This window comes from Ammodytes marinus, assembly GCF_949987685.1.
Source record: "Ammodytes marinus genome assembly, chromosome: 21".
Classification (NCBI taxonomy): domain Eukaryota; kingdom Metazoa; phylum Chordata; class Actinopteri; order Uranoscopiformes; family Ammodytidae; genus Ammodytes; species Ammodytes marinus.
This window is the reverse complement of record NC_137225.1, coordinates 5,738,082-5,748,401: the sequence shown is the minus strand read 5'-3', so window position 1 is coordinate 5,748,401 and position 10,320 is coordinate 5,738,082. Positions and strand designations below refer to the sequence as shown.

The 10,320-nt window shown below is 44.6% G+C and overlaps 1 protein-coding gene across 1 annotated transcript in view; it reads left to right on the top strand.

Moving 5' to 3' along the window:
* Positions 1-818: 818 nt before the first annotated feature.
* The window catches only part of sspo (SCO-spondin), a gene marked incomplete at both ends in the record, with an annotated part of 166,175 nt that continues 156,673 nt past the window's right edge, over positions 819-10,320 (top strand). Inside the window, 3 exons of the mRNA XM_080049909.1 lie at positions 819-871; positions 1,337-1,546; positions 2,056-2,138. Of these exons, the coding sequence (XP_079906035.1) occupies positions 819-871; positions 1,337-1,546; positions 2,056-2,138 (346 nt within the window). The remainder of the gene's footprint in view (positions 872-1,336; positions 1,547-2,055; positions 2,139-10,320) is intronic.

Sequence of the window (10,320 nt, the reverse complement as noted above, 5' to 3'; positions counted from 1 at the left end):
TAAGTGCACCTTTGTTAATTGTAGGAGGACCATTATAAAAATGTTTACCAAATATCATTGATGTGTATTTGCTGTTTTATTTATTATCATAAAGTAATATGGAGTAGTTATATTAATTGGGCAATATCTTAATAATTTTGAAGTACATTTCCATCTCTTTAAAACCCAAAAATCTAGATGTTGGCTAAAACGAGCTAAAATCTTTGTTTAACTTTTAACATATTATTGCACAAAGTTTTTATAGAACACTTTTTAAATACAGCCTTTTTAAAAAAAAACACTGTGTTGAGGTCTTAAATGCATTTTTGGCATGTTTTTAAGAACACAATATGCTAACAATTAACAACATACAGTATGAACAAATCCCTCTGTAATAATAACCTTAAGAATAGTGCTAAGAATTATCCTGGAAGGTTTAGTTGATGTAAGTTCTTAAGAAGATTAAATTATTGTTTCAGAGTTTTGAAAAATAATAATATTTAAATAATGGCCATTAAGGATGGTAGTATGAGAAATGTTAAGACACAAACAGACAAGGTACACCTAAATGTACATTTTTGACCTTTTATTTATATTATACTAGCATATAAGAAGGCATGTTATGGAAGACAAATGGCCTCAAGACTGACCAGTGCTTGAAAAATGATGTTTTTGCCTGTTGTGTCTCGCCTTTTAAGTAATTTAATAATGCTTTTTTGAATCTTCAAGGCAACAGTGATGATTTATATTTGAAATTGTGATTTTAATTCTGAATATATAAAAATCTTGCACACAAACTTCTTCCAGAAATATTAAGCACAACACTTCAAGAGAGGACCATGGAGACACTACTAATGACTCTGCTGGGACTGCAGACAGTGATGGGAATGGGGTGAGTAGGCTTCAGTCCACTGTAAACAGGATTAAGCTTAACTATGAGAAAGTTGCAAGAGATGCAAAGCAGAGATAGAAAAGTGACAACAGTATAATGAGCGAGATGTACATATCACAGTTGAAACGACTGACAGAGCTGGACCCTGGTTAAAGCCATGGTAAATTTGTATCAAGATAATTGTTTAATTATTTCACTAACACACTAAACTACTAAAATCTAGTTACAGTGTACTTTAAGTCCCAAACTCACAACGGCGTTTGTAGTGAAAGTAAAGTGGTGAAGGTTCTATTGAACCAAATAAATGAACGTTACGTATCTCCATATCTCCATAGAGATACATGCAAGCAATGAGCTGTGACAACACATTGTATATTGTATTGCATATTCCTTGTTATTGTTGTATAATAAAGCAAATAGGCTAGGTGAACATGAAGTAAATGACATGTGTGTATTGTCCTACAGACACTGGTGTGAACACACGTTGGAGGATAGAGTTGAGCGAGTGCTGTCCCCCCGTCTGCAGCTTGAGGTGAGCTGTTCTGAGGTGTATCAGTACAACACGCAGGCCTGGAGGCTAGATGTGGACAGGATGCGCAGCAAACATGGGGGTGATGATGGCATCGCACTATACTACAAACTGCAGGGCCCCAAGGCATCCTGCTTCCTCTACAAGTAAGTGGAAAATAGAGTAATTGTCACGCTGTCGGCCGGTCCATGAGTGATTTCTGGTAACCATCAGGTGTCTTCCCACTTCACTTCAAGTTCTAAAGAATTACAGCAGTCTCTGAGTTTTAAAGGCCACCTTGAAACATTTGTACAGATCACATTTCCTCCAGTATCAATTTGATGAGGTATAATGACACTTATCTTGAGGTAGGTATGATTGGGGGTGAATAGCAGAAATATACTCAGAGACCACCTCAGCCGCCAGACAGGCAGGCCATAAGCAGAATAAAAAATAAATATAAAATTATGACAAACAATTTGCTCAGTGACAAACACGAAATTGACAATGTAGGTCATTTGTTCCCTTCTAATACTCCCGGGTTTCGGTGGTGAAAAAGATAAATATAATAATCTTTGTAGAGATGCAGATTTAAGAAGCATTTGGAGTTGTCTCTTTATCATTTCCAGAGTCAATTTTGTATTTTGATTGATTTCTAACCCAATGTGTCTGTCAGGCCCCCAGAGATGGAGAGCCAGTTGATGAACAAGACAGTGAGGGCGTGCTGTGAGGGCTGGGGCGGACCACGCTGCTCTGAGGGTGAGGACCAACAAATACCTCCCATGTACAGAATGATTGTTTTACATGCAACATTTGCAATATTTGTATTGCATGCATATTATTCAAAGTTTGGTCATTGATTTACTAGTTTAGTCATTTTCTAAATTATTACAACATGTACAAGCTAAATGTTTTACTCAATAAAGAAGCTTAGGCATATTTTCATTAGGGCCCGAGCACAGACATGTGCGAAAGCCCTATTGTAATCGGTACGATTATTATTAGGGCCCGAGCACAGACATGTGCGAAAGCCCTATTGTAATCGGTACGATTTTTATTCTTTTTATTAGGGCCCGAGCACAGACATGTGCGAAAGCCCTATTGTAATCGGTATGATTTTTATTCTTATTATTCTTTTTATTCCGCCGCAACTTTGTCACTTTTCACCCCCTTCCCGTCATGCATAACTTGAAAATATGTGGCGTACCCATCAGACCTGCAAAAAATTTCGATGTATCAGTGGTTCAGGATTTGTGCATTAAAATTGCGCCCCCTATGGCCAAAAACTGTTTTTCAGGAAATGCATGCTCAAAAATTGGGCTAGAAGCCTGAAATTACAGGACAACATGTAATGGCCCAAGGCCCACATAAATGCAATTTTATGTCCTGGGCCAAAATGAACCGGAAGTCGGCCATGTTGGATTCAGTGGCTAAAACCGCCACTTTACATCTTTTCGCATTTCGACGAAAGGCTCCTAGAGTTTTGACGCCAGGGACGTCAAACCACTTCTCAAATACAAAAGACCCTTGCCCGATAAGGAATTGCGAAAAGGTCAGGAAGTTGTCCGAGAACCAGGGATCTTTTTGGGGTCAAAGTGTCGCGTAAATACGCTCCTCATGAAACTTTAATTCATCATAGCTCAGGCTGTGTTATACCTAGCTGCACCAAATTACAACCCCAAATGTATCTTTGCAGGCCCCACAAAAAAGCCTCTTGAAGCCCCGCCCCAAAATCAACAGGAAGTCTTTAAATGTGAAATATGTGAATAGGGGCGGGGCTTAATAACACGTTGGCCATAACTCCTTAACCATAGGTCCTATCATCATCAAACTTGCTGGGTATGTGCAGTAGTCATGTGGTAGCATGTCCCTTCGAAGCTTATCGCGATTAACCCATAGGGGGCACCACAGGGGCGGGGCCTATCCACAAATTGGCCATAACTCCTTAACCATAGGTCCTATCATCATCAAACTTGCTGGGTATGTGCAGAAGTCATGTGGTAGCATGTATCTCAAAGCTTATCGCGATTAACCCATAGGGGGCGCCACAGGGGCGGGGCTATCCACAAATTGGCCATAACTCCTTAACCGTAGGTCCTATCATCATCAAACTTGCTGGGTATGTGCAGAAGTCATGTGGTAGCATGTCCCTCGAAGCTTATCGCGACCAACCCATAGGGGGCGCCGCCTATCCACAAATTGGCCATAACTCCTTAACCGTAGGTCCTATCATCATCAAACTTGCTGGGTATGTGCAGAAGTCATGTGGTAGCATGTCCCTCGAAGCTTATCGCGACGAACCCATAGGGGGCGCCGCCTATCCACAAATTGGCCATAACTCCTTAACCGTAGGTCCTATCATCATCAAACTTGCTGGGTATGTGCAGAAGTCATGTGGTAGCATGTCCCTCGAAGCTTATCGCGACCAACCCATAGGGGGCGCCGCCTATCCACAAATTGGCCATAACTCCTTAACCGTAGGTCCTATCATCATCAAACTTGCTGGGTATGTGCAGAAGTCATGTGGTAGCATGTCCCTCGAAGCTTATCGCGATGAACCCATAGGGGGCGCCACAGGGGCGGGGCTTAATAACACGTTGGCCTTAACTCCTTAACCATAGGTCCAATCATCATCAAACTTGCTGGGTATGTGCAGATGTCATGTGGTAGCATGTACCTCGAAGCTTATCGCGATTAACCCATAGGGGGCGCCACAGGGGCGGGGCTATCCACAAATTGGCCATAACTCCTTAACCGTAGGTCCTATCATCATCAAACTTGCTGGGTATGTGCAGAAGTCATGTGGTAGCATGTCCCTCGAAGCTTATCGCGACGAACCCATAGGGGGCGCCGCCTATCCACAAATTGGCCATAACTCCTTAACCGTAGGTCCTATCATCATCAAACTTGCTGGGTATGTGCAGAAGTCATGTGGTAGCATGTCCCTCGAAGCTTATCGCGACCAACCCATAGGGGGCGCCGCCTATCCACAAATTGGCCATAACTCCTTAACCGTAGGTCCTATCATCCGTATCGAGCGCGTCGCCGACACTTCCGCGCTTCCGGCGTGCAGCATGTGTGGGCGAGGGCCCGTTCATCACTGCTTGCAGTTTTAATTATTATTATTCTTTTTCCGACTCTTTTTTGGCACTTTTCACCCCCTTCCCGTCATGCATTAGTTGAAAAAGTTTGCGGACCCATCAGACCTGCAAAAAATTTTAATGTATCAGTGGTTCAGGATTTGATCTCTAAAATTGCGCCCCCTATGGCCAAAAACAGTTTTTCAGCAAATGCATGCTCAAAAATTGGGCTAGATGCCTGAAATTACAGGACAACATGTAATGGCCCAAGGCGCACATAAATGCAATTTATATGTCATTAGCCAAAATCAACAGGAAGTCGGCCATGTTGGATTTAGTGCCTAAAACCGCCACTTTACATCTTTTCGCATTTCGACGAACTAGTCCTAGAGTTTTTATGCCAGCGACGTCAAACCACTTCTCAAAAACAAAAGACCCTTGCCCGATAAGGAATTGCGAAAAGATCAGGAAGTTAGCCCGGAACCAGGGATCTTTTTGGGGTCAAAGTGTCGCGTAAATACGCACCTCATGAAACTTCAATTCATCATAGCTCAGGCTGTGTTATACCTAGCTGCACCAAATTAATAACCCAAATGTATCTTTGCAGGCCCCACAAAAAAGCCTCTTGAAGCCCCGCCCCAAAATCAACAGGAAGTCTTTAAATGTGAAATATGTGAATAGGGGCGGGGCTTAATAACACGTTGGCCATAACTCCTTAACCATAGGTCCTATCATCATCAAACTTGCTGGGTATGTGCAGAAGTCATGTGGTAGCATGTCCCTCTAAGCTTATCGCGATGAACCCATAGGGGGCGCCACAGGGGCGGGGCTTAATAACACGTTGGCCATAACTCCTTAACCATAGGTCCAATCATCATCAAACTTGCTGGGTATGTGCAGAAGTCATGTGGTAGCATGTATCTCGAAGCTTATCGCGATTAACCCATAGGGGGCGCCACAGGGGCGGGGCTATCCACAAATTGGCCATAACTCCTTAACCGTAGGTCCTATCATCATCAAACTTGCTGGGTATGTGCAGAAGTCATGTGGTAGCATGTCCCTCGAAGCTTATCGTGACGAACCCATAGGGGGCGCCGCCTATCCACAAATTGGCCATAACTCCTTAACCGTAGGTCCTATCATCATCAAACTTGCTGGGTATGTGCAGAAGTCATGTGGTAGCATGTCCCTCGAAGCTTATCGCGACCAACCCATAGGGGGCGCCGCCTATCCACAAATTGGCCATAACTCCTTAACCGTAGGTCCTATCATCATCAAACTTGCTGGGTATGTGCAGAAGTCATGTGGTAGCATGTATCTCGAAGCTTATCGCGATTAACCCATAGGGGGCGCCACAGGGGCGGGGCTATCCACAAATTGGCCATAACTCCTTAACCGTAGGTCCTATCATCATCAAACTTGCTGGGTGTGTGCAGAAGTCATGTGGTAGCATGTCCCTCGAAGCTTATCGTGACGAACCCATAGGGGGCGCCGCCTATCCACAAATTGGCCATAACTCCTTAACCGTAGGTCCTATCATCATCAAACTTGCTGGGTATGTGCAGAAGTCATGTGGTAGCATGTCCCTCGAAGCTTATCGCGACCAACCCATAGGGGGCGCTGCCTATCCACAAATTGGCCATAACTCCTTAACCGTAGGTCCTATCATCATCAAACTTGCTGGGTATGTGCAGAAGGCGAGCGCGTCGCCGACAATTCCGCGCTTCCGGCTTGCAGCATGTGTGTGCGAGGGCCCGGTCATCACTGCTTGCAGTTTTAATTCCCTATTATTATTCTTCTTATTTATAGTCATTTTTGGGACTTTTCACCCACTTCCCGTCATGCATAACTTGAAAATATGTGGCGTACCCATCAGACCTGCAAAAAATTGCAATGTATCAGTGGTTCAGGATTTGTGCACAAAAATAGCGCCCCCTATGGCCAAAAAGTGTTTTTCAGGAAATGCATGCTCAAAAATTGGGCTAGAAGCCTGAAATTGCCGGACAACATGTAATGGCCCAAGGCGCACATAAATGCAATTTTATGTCCTGGGCCAAAATCAACAGGAAGTCGGCCATGTTGGAATTAGCGCCTAAAACCGCCACTTTACATCTTTTCGCATTTCGACGAACTGGTCCTAGAGTTTTGACGCCAGCGACGTCAAACCACTCCTCAAATACAAAAGACCCTTGCCCGATAAGGAATTGCGAAAAGGTCAGGAAGTTAGAACAGTATCAGGGATCTATTGGGGGTCAAAGTGTCGCGTAAATACGCACCTCATGAAACTTCAATTCATCATAGCTCAGGCTGTGTTATACCTAGCTGCACCAAATTACAACCCCAAATGTATCTCTGCAGGCCCCACAAAAAAGCCTCTTGAAGCCCCGCCCCAAAATCAACAGGAAGTCTTTAAATGTGAAATATGTGAATAGGGGCGGGGCTTAATAACACGTTGGCCATAACTCCTTAACCATAGGTCCTATCATCATCAAACTTGCTGGGTATGCGCAGAAGTCATGTGGTAGCATGTCCCTCTAAGCTTATCGCGATGAACCCATAGGGGGCGCCACAGGGGCGGGGCTTAATAACACGTTGGCCATAACTCCTTAACCATAGGTCCAATCATCATCAAACTTGCTGGGTATGTGCAGAAGTCATGTGGTAGCATGTATCTCGAAGCTTATCGCGATTAACCCATAGGGGGCGCCACAGGGGCGGGGCTATCCACAAATTGGCCATAACTCCTTAACCGTAGGTCCTATCATCATCAAACTTGCTGGGTATGTGCAGAAGTCATGTGGTAGCATGTCCCTCGAAGCTTATCGCGACAAACCCATAGGGGGCGCCGCCTATCCACAAATTGGCCATAACTCCTTAACCGTAGGTCCTATCATCATCAAACTTGCTGGGTATGTGCAGAAGTCATGTGGTAGCATGTCCCTCGAAGCTTATCGCGACCAACCCATAGGGGGCGCCGCCTATCCACAAATTGGCCATAACTCCTTAACCGTAGGTCCTATCATCATCAAACTTGCTGGGTATGTGCAGAAGTCATGTGGTAGCATGTCCCTCTAAGCTTATCGCGATGAACCCATAGGGGGCGCCACAGGGGCGGGGCTTAATAACACGTTGGCCATAACTCCTTAACCATAGGTCCAATCATCATCAAACTTGCTGGGTATGTGCAGATGTCATGTGGTAGCATGTATCTCGAAGCTTATCGCGATTAACCCATAGGGGGCGCCACAGGGGCGGGGCTATCCACAAATTGGCCATAACTCCTTAACCGTAGGTCCTATCATCATCAAACTTGCTGGGTATGTGCAGAAGTCATGTGATAGCATGTCCCTCGAAGCTTATCGCGACGAACCCATAGGGGGCGCCGCCTATCCACAAATTGGCCATAACTCCTTAACCGTAGGTCCTATCATCATCAAACTTGCTGGGTATGTGCAGAAGTCTTGTGGTAGCATGTCCCTCGAAGCTTATCGCGACCAACCCATAGGGGGCGCCGCCTATCCACAAATTGGCCATAACTCCTTAACCGTAGGTCCTATCATCTTCAAACTTGCTGGGTATGTGCAGAAGTCATGTGGTAGCATGTATCTCGAAGCTTATCGCGATGAACCCATAGGGGGCGCCACAGGGGCGGGGCTTAATAACACGTTGGCCATAACTCCTTAACCATAGGTCCAATCATCATCAAACTTGCTGGGTATGTGCAGATGTCATGTGGTAGCATGTATCTCGAAGCTTATCGCGATTAACCCATAGGGGGCGCCACAGGGGCGGGGCTATCCACAAATTGGCCATAACTCCTTAACCGTAGGTCCTATCATCATCAAACTTGCTGGGTATGTGCAGAAGTCATGTGGTAGCATGTCCCTCGAAGCTTATCGCGACGAACCCATAGGGGGCGCCGCCTATCCACAAATTGGCCATAACTCCTTAACCGTAGGTCCTATCATCATGAAACTTGCAGGATACGTGCAAAAGACATGTGGTAGCGTGTCCCTCTAAGCTTGTCGAGGTTGACCCGTAGGGGGCGCCACAAATGCGAAAAACGTCATTAACCGATGCTATGTTTGCCAGGCCACGCCCCTTTCCCCCTGACTCCGATTGACTTATCATTTGTCAGACATGTACAGCTCATGTTGCTCTACGGTAAAGTCTCTCGGACCACAGGGGTCAGCCGTGATTTTTTTTCTTCCGCGATTTAGAAGTGGGGCTTGTACTTTCAATATCTCCGCGGGAATTTCTAGTTTCGCTCTGCGCTGTCCCACGCGCTCCAAACTTTGCCCGCCTGCTGAGAGCCCAGGCCTGAGGTCGTCCTCGCATCCGTATCGAGCGCGTCGCGGACAATTCCGCGCTTCCGGCTTGCAGCATGTGTGGGCGAGGGCCCGTTCATCACTGCTTGCAGTTTTAATTAGGGCCCGAGCACAGACATGTGCGAAAGCCCTATTGTAATCGCCGTGATTATTATTATTCCCTATTATTATTATTATTATTTTTAGTCATTTTTGGCACTTTTCACCCACTTCCCGTCATGCATAAGTTGAAAATATGTGGCGGACCTATCAGACCTGCAAAAAATTGCAATGTATCAGTGGCTCAGGATTTGATCTCAAAAATTGCGCCCCCTATGGCCAAAAACTGTTTTTCAGGAAATGCATGCTCAAAAATTGGGCTAGAAGCCTGAAATTACAGGACAACATGTAATGGGCCAAGGCGCACATAAATGCAATTGTATGTCATTGGCCAAAATCAACAGGAAGTCGGCCATGTTGGATTCAGTGCATAAAACCGCCACTTTACATCTTTTCGCATTTCGACGTAAGGCTCCTAGAGATATTGCACCAGCGACGTCAAACCACTTCTCAAATACAAAAGACCCTTGCCCGATAAGGAATTGCGGAAAGGTCAGGAAGTTGTCCGAGAACCAGGGATCTTTTTGGGGTCAAAGTTCGCGTAAATACGCACCTCACGAAACTTTAATTCATCATAACTCAGGCTGTGTTATACCTAGCTGCACCAAATTAATAACCCAAATGTATCTTTGCAGGCCCCACAAAAAAGCCTCTTGAAGCCCCGCCCCAAAATCAACAGGAGTTTTTTAAAAGTGAAATATGTGAATTTCTGGCTCACTACAATACAGATGGCACTCTCTTTCTACATTAAGTAGGAAGAGACTGCCATCTGCTGGATACATTTATCTACACATCCTACTCCCACTAAATGGCAGTATTGCATTACAAATAAAGGGACTGAAGACTTCGCTTAGCCCAGTGGTTCTCAATTATTTTCTGTCATGCCCCCCCAGGGGACAGACATTTTTTCGCCCCCCCCCCCCCTCCCCCAAATTGAAATACTATTGAGAACCTGCTAATATTTATTTATTAATCCGTACAAAAACACTGTTTCTGGCATGAGCATTCTGCATACAATCACCTTAATATAAAATTAGATGTTTGATTATACAATTAGCTGAGATAACTTCTGCAGCAACTTCAAAAAAAATTGGAGTTCAGTTAATTAGCTCAATTTGTAACATTTAAACAAGACAACTCAGTCTGTGTGAATCTCAGGACAGAGAAACAAGAGCAAATGATTAACTGAGGTTTGCATTTCATTCAAAACATTTCACAACTGTACACATAGGTGGTGTTTTTTCATTATTATAGGCCAATATGCCTTCTGTGATGCAAACCTATAATTGATTAATGTTATAATTAGTGTACTTGCTTAATTTCCTTTGAAATAGCCTACAGAGACACTTGGAGACACATGTGGACGTTTATTTACTGCAAATCACGGCCTTTCGCACGGTAACGACCGTACACAAGCACACGTCGCGCTTCGCT